At 48.3% G+C, this 23,042-nt stretch overlaps 1 protein-coding gene across 5 annotated transcripts in view; it reads left to right on the forward strand.

Moving 5' to 3' along the window:
- The window catches only part of LOC137349461 (disco-interacting protein 2 homolog C), a 635,092-nt gene that overhangs the window by 348,787 nt on the left and 263,263 nt on the right, over window positions 1-23,042 (forward strand). For all 5 annotated transcript variants that reach the window (XM_068014972.1, XM_068014974.1, XM_068014973.1 and 2 more), the window contains one exon: window positions 14,773-14,844. In XM_068014972.1, the coding sequence (XP_067871073.1) occupies window positions 14,773-14,844 (72 nt within the window). The remainder of the gene's footprint in view (window positions 1-14,772; window positions 14,845-23,042) is intronic.

Here is a 23,042-nt window from a genome sequence, read left to right on the forward strand (position 1 = left end):
CAACAGCCAGGTCTGTAGCACCACGGAGGGCTCTGCTGCACAGCAGGGGAGGAAAAGGGGTGAAAGAGCTATAGTGATAGGGGATTCTATCATAAGGGGTGCAGATAGGCGTTTCTGTGGCCAGAAACGAGTCTCCAGGTTGCCTCCCTGGTGCTAGAGTCAAGGATGTCTCAGAGTGGCTGCAGGACATTCTGAAAGGGGAGTGTGGGCAGCCAGAGGTCATGGTCCATATTGGTACTAACGACATAGGCAGGAAGAGAGATGAGGTCCTGCAAAGTGACTATAGGGAGTTAGGCAGAAGGTTAAAAAGCAGGACCTCTAGGGTTGTAATCTCAGGATTACTCCCTGTGCCACGTGCTAGTAAGGTTAGGAATAGGAGGATTAGGCAAATGAATGCGTAGCTGAAGAGCTGGTGTAGGCGGGAGGGCTTCAGCTACTTGGAGCATTGGGATCTCTTCTGGTGCAGAGGTGACCTGTACAAGAGGGACGGGTTGCATCTGAACTGGAAGGGGACCAATATCCTTGCAGGGAGGTTTGCTAGTAATACTAGGGAGGGTTTAAACTAGTCTTACAGGGGGGTGGGACACAAAGTAGTAGTTTCTCCGATGAGACAGTTGAGGCAAATGTGGAGGTTAAAGCAAGCAAGTCCAGTAGACAGGCCGGGCAGGGGCAGAACAGGGAGTGTGGAAGGTCTGGTACGCTAAACTGCATTTACTTTAATGCAAAAAGCCTTACAAGTAAGGCAGACGAACTCAGAGCATGGATCGGTACATGGGATTGTGATATTATAGCTATTACAGAAACGTGGTTGAGGGATGGGCAGCACTGGCAGCTCAATCTTCCAGTGTACCGTTGCTTCAGGCGTGACAGAGGTGGAGGTAAGAGAGGAGGGGGAGTTGCACTATTGATTAGGGAGGACATCACAGCAGTACCTAGAGAGGATATCCCGGGGTGAACGTCCAGCGAGGCCATATGGGTAGAACTTAGAAATAAGAAAGGGGTGATCGCTTTGATGGGATTATACTATAGGCCCCCCAATAGTCAGAGGGAAGTGGAGCAGCATATATGTAGGGAAATCACAGGTGCAGGAACTATAGGGTTGTAATAGTAGGTGATTTTAACTTTCCTAATATTGACTGGGACTGCCTTAGTGCTTAGGGATCAGATGGGGAAGAATTTGTTAAGTGTGTCCAGGATAGTTTTCTGAAGCAGTATGTAGATGGCCCTACTAGAGAAGGGGCTACACTCGACCTCCTCTTGGGAAATGAGGCTGGGCAGGTGGTTGATGTGTCAGTGGGGGAGCACTTTGGGACCAGTGACCATAACTCTATGAGCTTCAAGATAGTTATGGAAATGGATAGGACTGGTCCTCAGGTTGAAGTCCTAAATTGGGGGAAGGCTAATTTTGATGGCATCAGACAGGAACTCTCAAAAGTTGAATAGGAGAGGCTGTTTACAGGTAAAGGGACGTCTGGCAAGTGGGAGGCTTTTAAAAGTGAGATAGGAAGAGTTCAGGGCCGGCATGTTCCTGTTAGATGGAAGGGCAAGGCTGGCAAGTTTAGGCAACCTTGGTTGACTAGGGATATTGAGGGTCTGGTCAGGGCAAAGAAGGAGTCATATGTGAGGTATAGGCAGCTGGGATCAAGCGAGTCCCTCGAGGAGTAAAAGGGATGTAGGAGTACACTTAAGAAGGAAATTAGGAGGGCGAAAAGGGGCCATGAGATTTCCCTGGCAGATAAGATAAAGGAGAATCCTAAAAGATTCTATAAGTATATTAAGAGTAAAAGGGTAGCTAGGGAGAGAGTAGGTCCCCTTAAGGATCAGTGTGGTAATCTATGTGTGGAGCCACAGGAAATGGGAGAGGTCTTAAATGAATATTTCTCATCAGTATTTACCGTGGAGAAGGTCATGGAAGCTAGTGAGCTCGAGGGAGGGGACAGCGATATCTTGGAGCAAATCAACATGACAAAGGAGGAAGTGTTGGAGGTTTTGAAGTGCATTGAGGTGGATAACTCCCCAGGGCCTGACCAGGTGTATCCTAGGATGCTATGGGAAGCAAGGGAGGAGATTGCTGGGGCCCTGGCAGAGATTTTTGTATCATCGTTGGCCACGGGTGCCACCGGAAGACTGGAGGATAGCTAATGTTGTGCCTTTATTTAAGAAGGGCAGCAGGGATAAGTCAGTGGTGGGAAAGTTGTTGGAAGGGATTCTGAGAGACAGGATTTATATGCATTTGGAAAGGCAAGGTCTGATTTGGGATAGTCAGCATGGCTTTGTGCATGGGAAATCATGTCTCACGAATTTGACTGAGTCTTTTGAGGAGGTGACCAAGAGGATTGACGAGGGCAGGACGATGGACGTTGTCTACATGGACTTTAGCAAGGCCTTTGACAAGGTCCCGCACGGTAGGCTGGTTCAGAAGGTTCAAACACGTGGGATCCAGGGTGAGCTAGCTAATTGGATACAAAATTGGCTTGGTGACAGGGGGCAGAGGGTGGTAATGGAGGGTTATTTTTTAGATTGGAGGCCGGTGACCAGTGGTGTGCTGCAGGGATCGGTGCTGGGCCCTCTGTTGTTTGTCATATATATTAATGACTTGGATGTGAATGTAGGGGGCATGATTAGTAAGTTTGCAGATGACACCAAAATTGGTGGTATAGTGGACAGTGAAGAACGTTGTCTAAGGTTACAACAGGATAGTGGGAAAGTGGGCAAGGGATTGGCAAATGGAATTTAACGCAGACAAGTGCGAAGTGATGCATTTTGGGAAGTTAAACTAGGGCAGGTCATATACAGTGAAATGCAGGGCCCTGGGGAGTGTTCTTGAGCAGAGAGACCTTGGGGTGCAAGTACATAGTTCCCTGAAAGTGGCAACACAGGTAGACAGAGTGGTGAAGAAGGCATATGGCATGCTTGCCTTCATCGGCTGAGGCATTGAGTACAAGAATTGGGACGTCATGTTGCAGTTGTACATAACGTTGGTTAGGCCGCACTTGGAGTGCTGTGTGCAGTTCTGGCTGCCGCACTACAGGAAAGATGTGATTAAGCTAGAGAGGGTGCAGAAAAGATTCACAAGGATGTTGCCTGGTTTGGAGGGCTTGAGTTATAAAGAGAGATTGGATAGGCTGGGTCTGTTTTCCCTGGAGCGAAGGAGGCTGAGAGGGGACATGTTAGAGGTATATAAAATTATGAGAGGCATAGATAGGGTAGATAGCCAGAGTCTGTTTCCCATGGTAGGGGTGACTAAAACTAGAGGGCATAGATTTAAGGTGAGAGGGAGGAGGTTTAAAGGGGATCAAAGGGGTAAATTTTTCACACAAAGAATAGTGGGTATCTGGAATGAGCTGCCAGAGGAGGTGGTGGAGGCAGGAACAATAGCAACATTTAAGAGGCATCGGGACAGGTACTTGAATGAGAAAGGCATAGAGGGATATGGAATTAATGCAGGCAGGTGGGATTGGTATAGATAAGCATTATGGTCGGCATGGACGCAGTGGGCCGAAGGGCCTGTTTCTATGCTGTACGACTCTTTGACTTTAAAAGTCGGTGCTGAACCCGCTTCTGCCTGGCATGGGGATCCAACCCATATTTTGCGGGTCCTGCGGCTTTAATTAGTCTGAGGCAGGACTTCCACCTGCTTGAGGCAGGAGGTCCCACCTAATAGAGCTGTCGGCCAATCAGCGGGCCAGCAGTTCTCTGTTCCAGCAGTGCCATCGGGAGTGGTGGCCACTACTGGGACTGCACCCAGCATCGCGAAGATGATGTCGGGGAAACCCTGGAACACAGGCAAGTTTTTGTTGCCTCACTGGGGGTTATCGGTTGGGCCCCGGTGAGGCAAGGTTGGCCGAATGGGGGGACGGGGGCGGGGGGGCATGTTGGGAGTTGAGGGTGGTTGGGGCATTGGGAGCGGCCCTCCGTCGGGCACAGGGTGCCTGATCATGAGGCCCCCCCACCCCCCAGGCTGTCAGAAAGCCTCCTGCTCTTGTCAGGTGGCTTTTCTCTGGTCCAGGACACCTGCTTGCCACATGTAAAATCCAGTTAATGGCCACTTAAGAGCCTTGATTGGCCTAGGGCGGGTGGGCTGTTTTTTGCTGCCGTCGCCCTGCGTAAAGTGGCAGCGGGAGCGGGTCGAGAAGGCCACCATCCTGCTCTTTGTGGGATGGGGAGAGGGAATAAAATTCAGCCCTAGGTTTTAATTGCAGATTTTACTTAATTAATTGAACTTGATTTCCCCAGCTGTCATGTTGGAATTTTAACTCTGGTCTGCAGATCATTGGTTCAGGCCTCTGGATTACTAGTCCAGTGACATACCCACTGTGCTACTGTACCTGCCCCTCCCTAAAGGCTTGCTACCCGACCTGAACCTGAAGGGACCCGACGACATGTATAGGGCTCGGGTCAAGTTGGGTCCTTCTTCCGGGTCCGGCTTTCTGGCTTAGGTCAGGCTGGGTCCTGGTCAGACACACACAGCAAGAAGTGTTGAAAGTAAAAAACCTACTTGAGCTGGGAGTCCAGGACGTCAAGAAGCGAAACTGAGTCTGCACTGTGAGCGTCTCTGTGACGTCATCACGGTCATGCTACTGCTTCCTACAGATTCGTGTCGCAAGGTAGGAAAAGGAAGCATTTCAATGGTCGGGTCGGGCCGGGTGCAGGTCTGATGTAGTCCTGTCTGGTTCGGGTCGGGTTTTTTTCCCCTGACCTGAGCGGGCCTTTACCCCTCCCATCCAGTATACAGTATACTTGGCACTGAGTGCACAATACAATATTTATTCAGCTCACATACCCTATGGGTAGTTTTGATTAGGGCTCTTTTACCTGTGGAATAAATATAATCTATACATCAGTGACAAGTTTTCCATTTATACCACACCCTATTTTTCAGTGATTTGTTTTTTCATTTCGGTCAAAATAAGAATTGTGGAGAGGCCAATGATCACAGCTTTTAGGCCTCTTTTTAATGTAAGGTGTGGATGCAACGTAATAGTACAAAAATGACACCATACATAACATTTTGATAACATAATTGTCAAGTTGTTCTGTGTGCTTTAAAAGAAATAACTCTCACGAGGTTCAGAATACTCAGGAGGTGCAGGTGGGTGTTGGTTCGCTCTCCGACATAGAAGGTTATGCTGATAGGATTCTATGAAATAGGGAGGGAGGAGGCTCGAGTGGAGCGTAAAGACTGTTACAGTTCAGTTCGTCCAAATGGTCTGTTTCTGTGCTGTAAATTCCATGTAATTTTAAGTACATTGGAGGGGGGAGTACATCTAAGTTGCATGTTTTCTGGAGTATCATGTGCTACTGATTACTGTTATGTTATCTCCTAAATGTATGAATAGCAGTGCATTTACAAGTAAACTCCATATTTAAAAACCCTGTTGACATCAGACTTTTGATTGGAATGGTAACAGGACATAATATTTTAAATAGATTTATGAGGCAATTTTTTTAAAATTGCGCTAAACAGTTAGAAAAATGAAATTAAAATTTATTTTAAGAATGTAACAGAGATATTTGTACTGAGCAATTTAGAGGTTCTGCAACTTCATCCACTGTATTGTTTAAAGCTGCAGGTGTGATTGTGGGACAGCTCTTCGCTGCTCACCTTATAATGGAAAATCCTATTCAGACGCCATCTGGAGGCACACAGAAATGGTAACACCCAAGAAATGGAGTGCTGTTGTACATAGCAAATTTTATACAGTACAGTTAAATAATGGAATCTTTGCGGCAAATAATTAAGGAAATTGAAACTACATGTACAGGATGGAATAAGTATATCAGCAATACAAGATTGAAATGTATGTATGCGTGACATTTACTGTATGTGTGTTTACTTATGCAGTGTTCTAGGTAAACCTTTCACATGTGTGGTCATGTTTTGCTGGCAATAGGAATATCTAATTGAACCTATGGTAGAAGTGCATTTTACGTATAGTTTAAGTTGTGGTCAGTTAACTTTAATCAAGCTTGATCTGGAACGGTGGATTCGAGAATTATCGCTTCTCAAAATATTATTTCTTAAAAACAGTAAAATGATCTGGTTGTGGTGGAAGACAGGCTTTGCATTGTTTTGAACATTATATTTGGTTGGCTATCCAGCCAACATACTGTAACATGCTTTTGAGAACCCACTGTTCCTGCTGGCATCATCAAACAGGTGTCTTTTCTGCATTTCATTTGGCAAAACAGAGTTGTGAATGGTCTACTGAACCTAGAACCACATGGGATCTGATGAAAAGTGTTCCTGAAGGACACTGCTGAAAATACTGGATGTACAGTCTACAACAAGTAAAACCTTGTGACTTTATCAGTGTACTCAGTCTGGAAATGGCTGAATCATGCTACTTTCCTTGAGGGGGTTTTATTTTTAAGTCATCTGTCAACTAAGTGATATTGACTTTGGTACACGAGATGAAGGGAGAGTAATCTGTAGGAGATGGTTGGTAGCTAAAAGCAGCCTTCCTGGTGAGTGAGGGATCCTTTGGGATGAAGACAGAATGATAAAAGGATTGCAGTAGAAAGTGTCAGTTAATTCCATGAAGAAGCCAGAAGTAACATGACGTGAGGTTGTTTTTGTTTGTTGTCTGAATGAATTAATCAAGTTATTACTGGCCAAATTTTAGCTCTTGAATTTGTTTGCTTTCAATGACAAAACTAATTTAAAAAATAATAAATTTGTAATATTTATTGAAGTTTAAGCATTGCAAAAAAGGAAATTAATTGCCAGCAAGAGTTGGAACAGCAATGTTTGGAATGAGCTTTAAAACCTATGTAAGCAATACTTACTATACTATCGACAGGTACAAAATAAAGAATTCAGCCACACATTGATCATACTAATCAGCTTTATTCATTCCCCCAATCAGTTTGTTTTTTAAACCATAGTCAGCATTCAGTAGCTTGGAGCTGTTGGTATGATTTTAATTTAAAGTCCAAAGATTGCCTGTTCTATAATGAAGTTTTTATTAGGTTAGACTTTTATCTCCAGCTGCATATAACACCCAAAAATAATCCTCATGCTTCATCTGGTAAAGTAAATGCCCACTAAATAGAGACTTAATTTATATCCTTCTGTTGAACATCAATTTAGTTTCATGAGTGAATTTTACATGGCCAATTGCATTCTTTCCCTTGTTATTCAACAGCTTACCAGTCTGTTTTGATGTGCCTATGTTAAAGTTGGAAGACTAAAAGCAACACATATAGTCTGTCGTGAGTTGTAATAAACAAAATTGAATTTCATTAACTGTAAATCATTAACAAACTGCAAAATTGGAGATCACAGTTGTGATGCTGTTTTCATTTTTTGAGTGTGGCAGAACCTGCAATCCTTTGAGAAGTACTAACTGATCACATGATTCAGTTGCCAGAATGTACACAATAAATATGTAGCTAAACTTTGTGTCGTTAAAGGGAAAATATAGGCTGGAATTTTTCCCTCGGAGGATGGGAGCCGTCCACCCGCTTAAAAGTGGGTGGCGATCCTGCCTCCGCCTGGTTTGGGGATCCGGACCACATTTTGCGGTCCACGGGCCTTTAATTCATCTGAGGCGGGACTTCCATCTCACTAAGGCAGGAAGTCCTGCCTAATGGAGCAGCCAGCTAATCAGCGGACTGGCAGCTCTTAGGGAGCAGTAGCCACTGCTGGGACTGCAATCAGGAAGAAGATGTCGGGGAGCCACGGAACGAAGGTAAGTTTTTGGTGCCTCACCGCGGGTGATCGGTCGGGCCCTGGCAAGGCAAGGGTAGTCGAATGGGGGAATGGGGAGTTGAGAAGGAGGGCGTGTTGGGGGAGGTTGGGGCCGCGGGGGCAACTCTCCGTTGGGCACAGGGTGCCTGATCATGAGGGCCACCCCCCCCCCCCCCAGGCTGTCGGAAAACCGCCTGCCTTTGTCAGGCGGCTTCTTTCGAGCCTGAGCTGTCCGACCAGCCACGGGTAAAATCCCCTTGGCGGTGGGTGGAGGTCCTTAAGTGGCTGTTAAGTGGCCACTTAAGGGCCATGATTGGCCTGGGGCGGACGACCTGGTTTTCGCCACCACCACCCTGCGTAAATTGGCAGCAGAGGTGAGAGCGGGAAGGGCCCCCCAAGCCTCCTGATCCATTTTATGCCCCTCCTCCCCCGCCACCTTCCTACTCTTTGGTGGGGGGGGGGGGTGTGGGGGGCATAAAATTCCGGCTATAGTGTAGTGTTCTTAAGTGTTCATTGAATGTTAGCCGCAAGCTTTATACTCTGTTTCTATGCAAACACTCTTTATTGTCTTACTTAGCTACATTGCATGATCTCGGGTCCAGGTCTTTTCCTCACTGGTCTGTGTATGCTCTTTGCAAGCCATGTACTGAGTGTGTCTCTCAAAATAATGTCTCCTGATATATGTCTGATGCTGTCATCGGTTGCATCAGTGGCCTGATCTCTTAAAGGTACAGTTTCTGAAAGGTGAAGTCACCATTACTCTCCATTACATATAGTCTTCTGATTTGTCCCATAATCCCAAATGCTAAAGAGGAAGATATTGGTACACTTAATTTATGCTTTGGCCCTTCTATCCAGAGAAATGGCCATTTTGTGTTAAATTCACTCTCTCCTGCGATTGATGTGAAGTTCCACTCTGGTTGTGTGAATGGTAGCGCTGTCCAAAGCATTCCCTCACTCAATTCATTAAGCAGAACTTCACAACGTTTGCACATGGGTTTACTAACCTGTAGACTGATCCCGGATTACTTCATGTGATATCGTAGAACTATTTTGGGTTTGCGGGATGATATCAGGATTGAGAACAGAGACAGCAGGTATGGAGGGGATAGTTTCATCATGCTATCCCTGGAATCACTTTGCAATTTGCATCCATTTAAGTTTTCATTTAAAATTTACGTCTGACTTGTATCATTTTAATTTTAAGTGCTTTCACTTAATGTGTGCTGCAAACAGAATGCATAATGATGAACTGTGGCATATGACTCATAATTGAAGTCAACCCATTTGCTGGATATAAATTGGATCCCAAGGCTCTTCATAGCTTGTTTTTCTTGGACATTATGTGGTATGTTAAGTGAAAAATGCTTTATATTGTATGTGTCTCAAACTGACTTAGGGGATTCACAGAATGGGCTGCAATAAGCAACCTCTTACTTATTTATATGAATAACACAATCAAACCACAGTAAGATTCAATGTGAAGTGCAATGTACAGTGGTTGCTTTTTTCCCTACATATTCTCTCCCCTTCCACTCCCCTCTCCTGTCCCTTCCCCCAGCTGTTGATGACTCACTGGAATACAGTTCTGTGCCTGCTGATAACCCATAGCTATCATGCCATTATGTATGCCTGAGCCTAGATTGTGATTGCCAGCAGGCTGTTCTATTGTGGAGGAGAGTGAGGAAAATTGTGACCTTTGCTGACAAGATGCACTTGCCAGTAGGAGTCATGTGACAGCTGTCAGGATTTGGACCCCCTGCCGATTTTTTTTTCCCTTTTCCCGACCCAGGGACACTGAGTCCAATTCTTGCATTCATCGCTGCTAGTTTGTCTGAGATTTGCTAACTCCACGCAAACTAAGGATCAAGCCTGAAACCTTTCTAGACTAATGTTGGAAATTACAAACTAGTGTTGTCTTGTTGTTATTTAATAAAGATTAAGTTATTATTGCTGCCTTGATTGCGAAACAAGACGGGGAGACATTTTTGTCCTCAAATAAAATTCTAACTACACACTTTTAACATTTGGTAGTGTATGAAATTCTGATCTCTCTGGTCTTGTGGGTTTCTAATAGTGACAGCCTATAGAGAGGTGTCCACATGAGACTGACACTGCAGGCAATATACTGCACTGCAATGTAGGCAAAGATTTTGACTGTATCTGATCATTAGATATTGTCTGTCTGCAAATAGTGACATGTTGCACGTGAAACATTCCGAGCAGAGGAAGATACTGTGCATAGAAGTGAGTAGAATCATGACCCACACAGTGAATGCGACCTTTCTCTTAGAAAAACATCTTTTATCTGATGGCTGGACAAATTAATGCTGAATCATCTGTGACAGGATGTCATTGCGTCAGTATTGAAGGCTGTGTACTTAATATGCCATTTAGAATCTCTCAGAAGGAAATCTTTTGACCCTGGCTGGTGCATTAGATCTTTAACTGGAGTTAACTACTCTAATTCCGTTTCCTTGCCCTTTTCCTGTACCCTTTTATATTCTTCCTTTTCAACTATTTATCTAGTTCCCTTTTAGATGATACACTATGTACATCAATAATCACTTGTTATCCAGAAATCTATTTCTAATAGGTCTCTACGAAAAAAATTATCGTGTTTTGCCATTGCTTCTTAGAATCCTTAATATATGTTCTTTTGTTATCGAAACAGTGAAAGCAATTTCTCACTGTTTAAGCTCTCAACCTTTCATAATCTTGAAAAATCTGTGTTATTGCCTTTGTAATCTTCTGTTCTAATAAAAAGAAATGCTTCAGTTTTTCAAGATTTTATCATGGTAGTAATCTCTCATTTCTGGTATTCTAGTGGATTTTTGATGTGTTCTTTTCATCTCCAACATCCTTCATATAATGAGGTGCTCAAAACTGCAAACAAAATTCCTACTGTGCTTAACCAATGTCTGTGCAAATTCAACATCAGTTCTTTGCTTTTACATTCAATGCATTTATATATAAACCTTTATGGCCTTTTCCACCCGCACTTCCACCTTTAAGGGTCTATTAATGTGTAATGGTAGATCTCTTGATTCTTTCATTCTATCAAAAATTTTATTAATTGGGGCATACTTCTAGTTTTCTCACAGTATTACTTCACAGTCCTCTACGTTAAACTGTAACTGCCACCTATCTGCTCTCTACTAACCTATCTACTCCAGGAATTGTCCTCACTGTTGGCCATGCTTCCTAATTTGGTATCATCAGTGAACATCAACATCATTACTCCTGTACCTATAAGGAGGCAGGGAAAAATGAATAACAGTAAAAGGGGGTGGATGGTAATGAAGGGGTGGGAAAGGGATTGATGTTGTTGGAAGCTGGGGCAGATGCATGGTAATGAAAGGAAGAAGGAAGGGGCAGAAGCTGGTAACAGTTTATGGGGAGAGAAAGTGAGGAGTAGCTTTGTGGTGGAGTAGGAAGAAGTTTGCCATTTGAATGTCGGCTTAACTGAATTGGGAAGAGTGCCTTGTTGACTTGAAGGGATAGGAGAGGAAGAATGCTCGTATGAACTTAGGAGGTTGGAGGAAAATAGTGCGTCTTTGTAAACCAATTCTGGAAGAGGTAGACTACTTTTGTGAAGAAGGCAGTGAGCAATTGGACGTGGAGCATTTGAATCTGAGGTAACTTTTGGCTAAGTGATAGTGTGGTTGATCTGTTGACAATCAAAATATATTTGTCCCACATCTCTTATGTTTAATCTTATGTCTATGTTTTCTTATTATCGACCTCTCAACTGCTGGAAACTGAGCTACATTCCTTCATGATTTTAAACACCTCTATTAAACCACTCATGTAATCTCTGTTTTAATTCCAATAGCTCCTATTTTTCATGTTCCATTTCCTTTCCATAAAAAGCTTGCAAAATTGTATTTCATTGGGAGGATGGTTTCCTTCAGATATCAAGGGAAATGAGGAAAAACTTTTTCACTCAGAGGGTGGTGATGGTCTTGACCTCGCTACCTGAAAGGGTAGTTGAGGAAGAGACCCTCAACACATTCAAAAGGAGTCTGGATATGCACCTCAAGTGCCGTAAGCTGAAGGGCTACAGACCAAATGCTGGAAGATAGGATTGGAATAGGTGGATCATTTTTCAGCCGGCACAGACACGATGGGCCAAGTGGCCTCTTTCTGTGCCTTAAACATTCTATGATTCTCTGATTAAGAAAGGTATTGCTGCTTGCTAAATAGTGATGAGGGAAGGGAAAGCAAGCTTAAACAGTGCCAAGAATGAATTGATGGTCCTCTTCCTGCTTTCGCACCAGTCTGGGTAAATCTGATTGAGCTTGTTCTCCAGGGAAAATGGTAAATATGAATTTCTATCAGAGTTGGCCTATATTTTGAAAAGCTCCCAAGTTGGTTAACGAATTGTATATTGAGAGATGGCAATGGGGCTTTAAGTGTAAAAACGATATAAACTCAGTTGCTTTATGTTTACAATCAACCTTGTGCAGATACCAAGCCAGGTTAAAAATACAATTTCTATGAAATAATTAAGCATTCCAGTGCGTATGATCTTTACAAGCTCTTGTGCAGTAAAGTACCCTTTCAGCCAATTTGATATGAGACAGCTGAAACCTAGATGCAGTCCATAACAGGAATGACAGACAGTAGAACTAAAGGAGTAGTTCCTTCACAACACTGAAGTCTTACACTTACTTTCTTCTTTTAATTCCCTCTGGTAGTATATATTGGAGTTCCTTTCCGAGCTTGAAGTGTAAAGGTTAGATGAAATGTTTTCATGCAAATTGTTAAAATGTGGACTGAATTACCACAAGTCCTACTGAAACTGAGTTAATCACTGAACTTGAGACAATTAGATACAACACTTGAAGAAAATTATGGAAGGATATTGAGAGAGAGCAGGCAACACGGATTAAGTGCAAAGCTACCACCAACACTGGCATAATGAGTTGAATAGTCTTCCTTTGTACTGAAATTATATATGATACAATGGAATGGGAAATGATCACCGATGAAAAAGATTTTTAAAATGAGGGTGTACTTGGGTGTTTTTTTCTTCCCTCCCATGAGATTACAAATAACTATTTTCAATTTATGGAGACTCCATCTATAATAATTTAGCAACATAAAAAGGTACATAATCTGACTGGAAGTATGTGAATTTAATAATTTGATCTTTCTGGACCCCCTCAAATGATGCACCTTGTTCGACAGAAAAATTGCTAAAATAAATCTATTTAAAACCAAAAATGCAAAACTTACCATTTTTGTGCATCTAAAAGTATATACATTTTAAGAGAGTAAAATGCAGGATTCAGTGTCAGTAGATGTACTGCATGAATTTATGTCTTGGAATGACTTGTAACAGTTTTCATTCAGGAGTGATGTCTTCTGTAGTGTCCTCAGCTCAGGAGACCAGAAAGCATTTTTATTTAGTCAGTATTAATACAGTAACACTAGATGGTAGTACTAGAGTTATTGCAAGGGTGCCCTACATAATAACTTCCAAATATGGCTGAATATATTTGTTGATGCAGTTGTTGCACTTTAAGGTATAGAGGATGTGTTATGGTATGAATTGTTTTTAATCTGATTGTCACGTCATGACTTGGTTTAGCTCTCTTTAAAAAAAAAAAGACAATTCCTTCTCTTTTTAATTTTAAATTAATAAAAAATCTAATTATCTGTCATTTAGTAGTTTTTTATCTATATTTTTGAAAGCTTCTTCCTCCTTTTGTTGATGCACATAAAACAGTTTTTAAAAATTAAACTGCTACATCTTTAGAAAGCTTTTAATAAAATGTAAGTTATTAGATTCCACCTTTCATCGTATGGCCAAATGTTGACATTATACGAAATTGTCATCCAGAAATCCCAATACAAATCTTTTTCAAAGTAATCATGGATACATTTTGACAACAAATGGTTCTGCTTTGTTTTAGTCTAAAATAGTAAAAATTAAAGCCATAGTGCCTGCACTTATTGTGTGAATCATGTGAAACTTCTAACCCATGACCTTGTATAATTTTATTGGAAATCATATTAACTGACTTCATCTTGACTGATGTATTTGGGGAAGTTAATTCAGGGTCTCATGCTGGAGTTCTGATGTGTCTGACACGTCCCATTGAGGGGTGAGGAGTATACATCACTAATATTCCACAGTAGAATTCATATTGGTTTTATTTGAGGAGGGAGAGGGGAAGTCGCGTAAATAAGGTTAAAGGTACACCGTGGAAAAAAACATTCCGAAATGTTGGTGCTTATGAATATCTAGTAGATATATGGGAAACTGAAATATATGTATGTCAAACCTTAGCACATGTGGGTCTGAAGAAGACCTAGAGGACAAACTGGATGCTCAGTGGATGTCTGTATAGTAAACTCCTTGGGATAACTAGCTGTGATCATTATTGCTTTGCTTGAGGAAGTGCTAGTAGTTTTCTGACACATTGGGTGTGATTTGGGCTATGATGATCTAATTACCCACTAATGAAATATTTTTTAAAAAAATTCTAATGTTGGAAACTGAAAGGAAAACAAAATGTTGGAAACACATAGCAGGGCTGTCAGCATCTGCTGGGAGAATAGATAGGTTGACATTTTGAGCAGAGATCCTTTGTGAGACCTGGTCGGATAACAAGGTCTTTGCTCGAAAGGTTAACCTACCTTGCTTTACTTCTCTGATGCTGATGGACGTGCTGTCTGTTTCTAGAACTTTCTATCTTTATTAAATAGAAATGATTAGACCTGGTAGATAATACATTTTGACACGGATTATAAGCCCATAACTAATGCATAATTCATTGTTGATTACTTTAATATAAGTGCCTGTGTTATTCTGGAAAGCTGCTGATGACTGGCCAGCAAGGATTTAAACTGAGTGCCTGCCCAGTCCTACTGACACAAATTGCACTAGGTTTCATTTAGCAATGTGATCACTTGTGTGGATAAGGATTTCAAAAGACTATGACCCAGGATGGCCTGATTTGATGAGAAGTACCGAAGCAGCTGTTGTGATGGAAACATAACAGACCTCGGTGCAGTAATTTATTCCGCGTGCTTTCATTTAATAATGGTTTGTTTTCTTTCATTTACAGGAGACATCACACAGAAAGGCTATGAAAAGAAGAAATCCAAACTGCTTGGGGCTTACTTGCCACAACCTCCAGGTATGTTAAGTCATCGGTAGAGGAAGGGTAACCATTTAACTGCATGAGCAAAATGATATGTGAAACAGATAACATGCCTAATTATCAAAGAATACATTTGCAAACAAAATTTCAGCTCAAATCATAAATGTGTATGTCATAATTTGAAAAGTAGGCTTAATGTTTCCCTGCAATATATAATGAATTTAAATGACTTGAGATTATGATGGCTGCACTAGTGTTCTTCAATTATCAAATGAATTGAGAGTTGTAAAATAACAAGGAACATTGACTAGTGAGCAATCAGCGTGTCGGATACTTCAGTTTATTCACTATCTGAATGTTAGATTGATATTCTTGAGAGTCTTGGGGTTCCAGCAGACTTGAGAGTTTGGTCATGAATAGAACCATGTGAAAACAAAAGATTTTATATTTCATTTAACATAATTAAAGTACATCTAAAAGTCTAAGCTTTCCCTGGAACAATAATATAGTTATGGTATTTTGTAGAATTTTTATTGGGATTTTTAAAAAGCAGAATAATAACTTTTTCTAGTTCTAATGTTATAATCAGTACTCATCCGACAATGAAGCTGCACATGCCAGCCAACAGCAGGAATTTAATAACATCCAGACTTGGGCAGTCGAGTGGCACATAACATTTGCGGCAGTTAAATGGCAAGTAATGACCATCACAAATTCTAGCCAACTCCCCATGACGTCGAAAGGCACCACCATCGCTAAGTACTCCACAACCACCATTAACTGCATCATTGATCAAAAGATGAACTGGACCAGCCAGCACAGCTTCAAGAGTAGGACTGGTCTTGCGTTTGACGTAAGCTGGGTAATGCGATGAGTGGCTCACCTCCTGATCCCTTAAAACTGTCAAGCATGTAAAAGGTTCAAATCCTGTGTGTGATGGATTACCCACTACTTGCATCTGCACAAGACTCCAGGAGATCGGCACTGTACTAGACAGAGCAGTGTGCTTGATCGGTGCTTTTGCCAACGACCTCCACGTCGACTCCCTCCATCACCAGTGCACTGTGGCTGTAGTATGTACGATTTACAGGATACACTGCAGGAACTCATCAAGGTTACTTTGGCAGGACCTTGCTTCCCTGCAACCTTTATCACAGAGAAGGACCAGAGTAGCAACGTTGTGGAAACACTGTCATCTCCAGAGAACTCTCTAAGTTGCACACCATCTCAAGTTGGACATGTATTGCTATTCCTACATTGTTGCTGGGTAAGAATCGTGGAATTTCCTACCTGACACCATGGTAGGATCATCATCACAAGGAACACAGTTCAAGGAGAGGGCCCACCACTGCTCAAGACAACTGGGGATGGACAATACATGCAGCCTTTTCACACCCCAAGAACAAATATATATAAAAAGAAGAATTAGCTGGATTTGCAAGTTACTTGTTTTTTTCCTTTTGATTCTGATTTGTAGAGATGGTCCTCCTTTAGGTTGAAGCTTTTACAGTTTGGTTCCACTCTTGCGGGCAACAGCATACCTAGCCAAGACATGTACACTTTACAGAACAGAATCAATTGCAGCAGTTGCTCTGTGGTGCCGCAGTGTGATCTTTTCACCATCTGTTTTATATGTGAGATTTCGAGCTGTTTTGGCCCAGAATCATACAACAGACTATTTGGCCTTACTGGTTTCTGTGGTGCTCATGCTCCACACAAGCTTCCTCATGTCCTACTTTGACTAACCCTATCAGCATAACCTTCTATTCCTTTCGCCCTCATGTACTTATCTAGCTTCCTCTTAAATGCATCTATGCTATTCACCACAACTACTCCACGTGGTATTAACGACACATTTTAACTACGTATTGATTTTGTGTGCACGTATCAGCTACAATCACTTAATAATGAAAGCCTTTCTTTCTGAATTTTATCAGTTTTTGAAGTTGCTCAATTTTTGATGGTGATCGATCTCATTGACATGTTTTTTTTATTCATGCATGGGATGTGGGCGTCGCTGGCTAGGCCAGCATTTATTGCCCATTCCTCATTGCCCTTGTGACAGTGGTGGTGAGCTGCCTTCTTGAACTGCTGCAGTCCATATGGGGTAGGTACACCCACAGTGCTGTTAGGAAGGGAGTTCCAGGATTTTGACCCAGCGACAGTGAAGGAACGACGATATAGTTCCAAGTCAGGATGGTGTGTGACTTGGAGGGGAACTTGCAGGTAGTGGTGATCCCATGCATTTGCTGCCCTTGTCCTCCTAGTTGGTAGAGGTTGCGGGTTTGGAAGGTCCTGTCTAAGGAGCCTTGGTGCGGTGCTGCAGTGCATCTTGTAGATGGTACACACTGCTGCCACTGTGTGTCAGTGGTGGAGGGAGTGAATGTTTGTAGATGGGGTGCCAATCAAGTGGGCCGCTTTGTCTTGGATGGTGTCGGCTTCTTGAGTGTTGTTGGAGCTGCACCCATCCAGGCAAGTGGAGAGTATTCCATCACACTCCTGACTTGTGCCTTGTTGATGGTGGACAGGGCTTTGGGGAGACAGGAGGTGAGTTACTCGCCGCAGGATTCCTAGCCTCTGACCTGCTCTTGTAGCCATGGTAACCATTGGGTGTGTATACTGACACTGCTGATCTTTACTCTGCACACTTGGGATTATTGGGTCCTGGATAAAGGCTCGGGGCACATCTGAAAGGGCAGCAGGATCAGATGTTACCAATGATAAGCAGGAAAACTTCATTACCTTTAGAGCCAAGTTTGGATATAAATGTATTCACTGTTGGGCACCTTAAGGTCATCCTATAGACACAACTGATTATTTTTATTGATTGCTGCAGATTTCTCTCTGTCGATCTTTGAAAATGTTCCATGTATGTGAGGGGTGCTCAGATTTCATAATGCCACTGATTGTTAACAAATTGCCTTCACAAATTGACTTGGAAACTCTATTTCAGAATCTTGGTTGTTAACCATCAAACTGTCGGTAGGTTCAGGGAAAGTTCTTGACAGTGTAGCATATTACTGTAATTAACTTGCTCAAATATAACAGTACTGTATTATTATCACAAATCCGTAACTTAAATACCTGAAATTAAAGTTCTTTTCAAAATTTAACTTTTACCCTGTCAAAGGTTTTTAACTAGCTGTTCTTTATTTCCCTCTTCTCTCTCTTTTATTTTCACTTTACTTCTACTCTTGGGAAACAATTCTACTCCCTCTTTGCCATAGTTTCAAAGTTTCAAATAATTTTCTTGGCTTTATTCTGCTTCCTACCCCTCAGAGGTGTTAGCAACTTAAAAAAATATATATAATTTTTATAGGATGAAAGTCGACTTTCCAGATACGTACATTCAAACTAGGCAATAATGGTGCAGGAAACATCATAAAACTTTGGTTCCACACTCTCCCTCTCTCCAACAGTCTCCCTCTCCTACTCTCTCCCTCCTTCCCACTCTCTCTTGCACCCTCTCTCTCTCCCTCCCACTCTCTCTCTCTCCCTCCCACTCTCTGTCTCTCCCACTCTCTGTCTCTCCCTCCCACACTCTCTCCCTCCCACACTCTCTCCCTCCCACACTCTCTCCCTCCCACACTCTCTCCCTCCCACACTCTCTCCCTCCCACACTCTCTCCCTCCCACACTCTCTCCCTCCCACACTCTCTCCCTCCCACACTCTCTCCCTCCCACACTCTCTCCCTCCCACACTCTCTCCCTCCCACACTCTCTCCCTCCCACACTCTCTCCCTCCCACACTCTCTCCCTCCCACACTCTCTCCCTCCCACACTCTCTCTCTCTCTCTTACTCGCTCTCTCTCTCCTTGCTGCTCTCTCACTCCCTCCTGCTCTCTCTCCTCTCTCTCCCACCTGCTCCCTCTCTCTCTCTCTCTCTCTCTCTCTCTCTCTCCCCCTCTCTCTCTCTCCCCCCCGCTCTCTCTCCCCCCCGCTCTCTCTCCCCCCCGCTCTCTCTCCCCCCCGCTCTCTCTCCCCCCCGCTCTCTCTCCCCCCCGCTCTCTCTCCCCCCCGCTCTCTCTCCCCCCCGCTCTCTCTCCCCCCCGCTCTCTCTCCCCCCCGCTCTCTCTCCCCCCCGCTCTCTCTCCCCCCCGCTCTCTCTCCCCCCCGCGCTCTCTCCCCCCCGCGCTCTCTCCCCCCCGCGCTCTCTCCCCCCCGCGCTCTCTCCCCCCCGCGCTCTCTCCCCCCCGCGCTCTCTCCCCCCGCGCGCTCTCTCCCCCCCGCGCTCTCTCCCCCCCGCGCTCTCTCCCCCCCGCGCTCTCTCCCCCCCGCGCTCTCTCCCCCCCGCGCTCTCTCCCCCCCGCGCTCTCTCCCCCCCGCGCTCTCTCCCCCCCGCGCTCTCTCCCCCCCGCGCTCTCTCCCCCCCGCGCTCTCTCCCCCCCGCGCTCTCTCCCCCCCGCGCTCTCTCCCCCCCGCGCTCTCTCCCCCCCGCGCTCTCTCCCCCCCGCGCTCTCTCCCCCCCGCGCTCTCTCCCCCCCGCGCTCTCTCCCCCCCGCGCTCTCTCCCCCCCGCGCTCTCTCCCCCCCGCGCTCTCTCCCCCCCGCGCTCTCTCCCCCCCGCGCTCTCTCTCCCCCCCGCGCTCTCTCCCCCCCGCGCTCTCTCCCCCCCGCGCTCTCTCCCCCCCGCGCTCTCTCCCCCCCGCGCTCTCTCCCCCCCGCGCTCTCTCCCCCCCGCGCTCTCTCCCCCCCGCGCTCTCTCCCCCCCGCGCTCTCTCCCCCCCGCGCTCTCTCCCCCCCGCGCTCTCTCCCCCCCGCGCTCTCTCCCCCCCGCGCTCTCTCCCCCCCGCGCTCTCTCCCCCCCGCGCTCTCTCCCCCCCGCGCTCTCTCCCCCCCGCGCTCTCTCCCCCCGCGCTCTCTCCCCCCCGCGCTCTCTCCCCCCCGCGCTCTCTCCCCCCCGCGCTCTCTCCCCCCCGCGCTCTCTCCCCCCCGCGCTCTCTCCCCCCCGCGCTCTCTCCCCCCCGCGCTCTCTCCCCCCCGCGCTCTCTCCCCCCCGCGCTCTCTCCCCCCCGCGCTCTCTCCCCCCCGCGCTCTCTCCCCCCCGCGCTCTCTCCCCCCCGCGCTCTCTCCCCCCCGCGCTCTCTCCCCCCCGCGCTCTCTCCCCCCCGCGCTCTCTCCCCCCCGCGCTCTCTCCCCCCCGCGCTCTCTCCCCCCCGCGCTCTCTCCCCCCCGCGCTCTCTCCCCCCCGCGCTCTCTCCCCCCCGCGCTCTCTCTCCCCCGCGCTCTCTCTCCCCCGCGCTCTCTCTCCCCCGCGCTCTCTCTCCCCCGCGCTCTCTCTCCCCCGCGCTCTCTCTCCCCCGCGCTCTCTCTCCCCCGCGCTCTCTCTCCCCCGCGCTCTCTCTCCCCCGCGCTCTCTCTCCCCCGCGCTCTCTCTCCCCCGCGCTCTCTCTCCCCCGCGCTCTCTCTCCCCCGCGCTCTCTCTCCCCCGCGCTCTCTCTCCCCCGCGCTCTCTCTCCCCGCGCTCTCTTTCCCCCGCGCTCTCTTTCCCCCGCGCTCTCTTTCCCCCGCGCTCTCTTTCCCCCGCGCTCTCTTTCCCCCGCGCTCTCTTTCCCCCGCGCTCTCTTTCCCCCGCGCTCTCTTTCCCCCGCGCTCTCTTTCCCCCGCGCTCTCTTTCCCCCGCGCTCTCTTTCCCCCGCGCTCTCTTTCCCCCGCGCTCTCTTTCCCCCGCGCTCTCTTTCCCCCGCGCTCTCTTTCCCCCGCGCTCTCTTTCCCCCGCGCTCTCTTTCCCCCGCGCTCTCTTTCCCCCGCGCTCTCTTTCCCCCGCGCTCTCTTTCCCCCGCGCTCTCTTTCCCCCGCGCTCTCTTTCCCCCGCGCTCTCTTTCCCCCGCGCTCTCTTTCCCCCGCGCTCTCTTTCCCCCGCGCTCTCTTTCCCCCGCGCTCTCTTTCCCCCGCGCTCTCTTTCCCCCGCGCTCTCTTTCCCCCGCGCTCTCTTTCCCCCGCGCTCTCTTTCCCCCGCGCTCTCTTTCCCCCGCGCTCTCTTTCCCCCGCGCTCTCTTTCCCCCGCGCTCTCTTTCCCCCCCGCGCTCTCTTTCCCCCCGCGCTCTCTTTCCCCCCCGCGCTCTCTTTCCCCCGCGCGCTCTCTTTCCCCCGCGCGCTCTCTTTCCCCCGCGCGCTCTCTTTCCCCCGCGCGCTCTCTTTCCCCCGCGCGCTCTCTTTCCCCCGCGCGCTCTCTTTCCCCCGCGCGCTCTCTTTCCCCCGCGCGCTCTCTTTCCCCCGCGCGCTCTCTTTCCCCCCGCGCGCTCTCTTTCCCCCGCGCGCTCTCTTTCCCCCGCGCGCTCTCTTTCCCCCGCGCGCTCTCTTTCCCCCGCGCGCTCTCTTTCCCCCGCGCGCTCTCTTTCCCCCGCGCGCTCTCTTTCCCCCGCGCGCTCTCTTTCCCCCGCGCGCTCTCTTTCCCCCGCGCGCTCTCTTTCCCCCGCGCGCTCTCTTTCCCCCGCGCGCTCTCTTTCCCCCGCGCGCTCTCTTTCCCCCGCGCGCTCTCTTTCCCCCGCGCGCTCTCTTTCCCCCGCGCGCTCTCTTTCCCCCGCGCGCTCTCTTTCCCCCGCGCGCTCTCTTTCCCCCGCGCGCTCTCTTTCCCCCGCGCGCTCTCTTTCCCCCGCGCGCTCTCTTTCCCCCGCGCGCTCTCTTTCCCCCGCGCGCTCTCTTTCCCCCGCGCGCTCTCTTTCCCCCGCGCGCTCTCTTTCCCCCGCGCGCTCTCTTTCCCCCGCGCGCTCTCTTTCCCCCGCGCGCTCTCTTTCCCCCGCGCGCTCTCTTTCCCCCGCGCTCTCTCTTTCCCCCGCGCTCTCTCTTTCCCCCGCGCTCTCTCTTTCCCCCGCGCTCTCTCTTTCCCCCGCGCTCTCTCTCTCCCCCGCGCTCTCTCTCCCCCGCGCTCTCTCTCCCCCGCGCTCTCTCTCCCCCGCGCTCTCTCTCTCCCCCGCGCGCTCTCTCCCCCGCGCGCGCTCTCCCCCGCTCTCTCTCTCCCCCGCTCTCTCTCTCCCCCGCTCTCTCTCTCCCCCGCTCTCTCTCTCCCCCGCTCTCTCTCTCCCCCGCTCTCTCTCTCCCCCGCTCTCTCTCTCCCCCGCTCTCTCTCTCCCCCGCTCTCTCTCTCCCCCGCTCTCTCTCTCTCCCCCGCTCTCTCTCTCTCCCCCGCTCTCTCTCTTCCCCCCGCTCTCTCTCTTCCCCCCGCTCTCTCTCTTCCCCCCGCTCTCTCTCTTCCCCCCGCTCTCTCTCTTCCCCCCGCTCTCTCTCTTCCCCCCGCTCTCTCTCTTCCCCCCGCTCTCTCTCTTCCCCCCGCTCTCTCTCTTCCCCCCGCTCTCTCTCTTCCCCCCGCTCTCTCTCTTCCCCCCGCTCTCTCTCTTCCCCCCGCTCTCTCTCTTCCCCCCGCTCTCTCTCTTCCCCCCGCTCTCTCTCTTCCCCCCGCTCTCTCTCTTCCCCCCGCTCTCTCTCTTCCCCCCGCCCGCCCGCTCCCCCCCGCCCGCTCCCCCCCGCCCGCCCGCTCCCCCCCGCCCCGCCCGCTACTCCCCGCTCCCCTCCCCTCCCCCCCGCTCCCCTCCCCTCCCCCCCGCTCTCCTTCCTCCCCTCCCCCCCGCGCTCTCTTCCCCTCCCCCCCCGCGCTCTCTTCCCCTCCCCCCCCGCGCTCTCTTCCCCTCCCCCCCCGCGTTCTCTTCCCCTCCCCCCCGCGCCCTCTCCCTCCCTCCCTCCTGCCCATGCCCACCCGCGCCCTCTCCCTCCCTCCCGCCCGCCCTCTCCCTCCCTCCCGCCCGCGCCCTCTCCCTCCCCCTCTCTCGCCTTTACTCTCTTTCTTCCTCTACACTCTCACTCTGTCCTCCTATTCCCTCTCTCTGTGCCTCCCCTACACTCTATCTATCCCCCAAATATACTCTCTCTCTCTCTCTTTTTCTCTCTCTCTCTCTCTCTCTTTCTCTCTCTCTCTCTCTCTTTCTCTCTCTCTCCCTCCTGCTCTCTCTCTCCCCCTCTCCCTTCCACTCTCTCTCTTTCTCTCCCTCCCCCCTTCCCGCTCCCCCCCTCTCTCTCTCCGGCTCTCTCTCTCTCTCTCCCGCTCTCTCTCTCTCTCTCCCGCTCTCTCTCTCTCTCCCGCTCTCTCTCTCTCTCTCTCCCGCTCTCTCTCTCTCTCTCCCGCTCTATCTCTCTCTCTCCCGCTCTCTCTCTCTCTCTCCCGCTCTCTCTCTCTCTCTCCCGCTCTCTCTCTCTCTCTCCCGCTCTCTCTCTCTCTCTCCCGCTCTCTCTCTCTCTCTCC

The sequence above is a fragment of the Heterodontus francisci genome, chromosome 2 (assembly GCF_036365525.1).
Source record: "Heterodontus francisci isolate sHetFra1 chromosome 2, sHetFra1.hap1, whole genome shotgun sequence".
Taxonomy (NCBI): Eukaryota; Metazoa; Chordata; class Chondrichthyes; order Heterodontiformes; family Heterodontidae; genus Heterodontus; species Heterodontus francisci.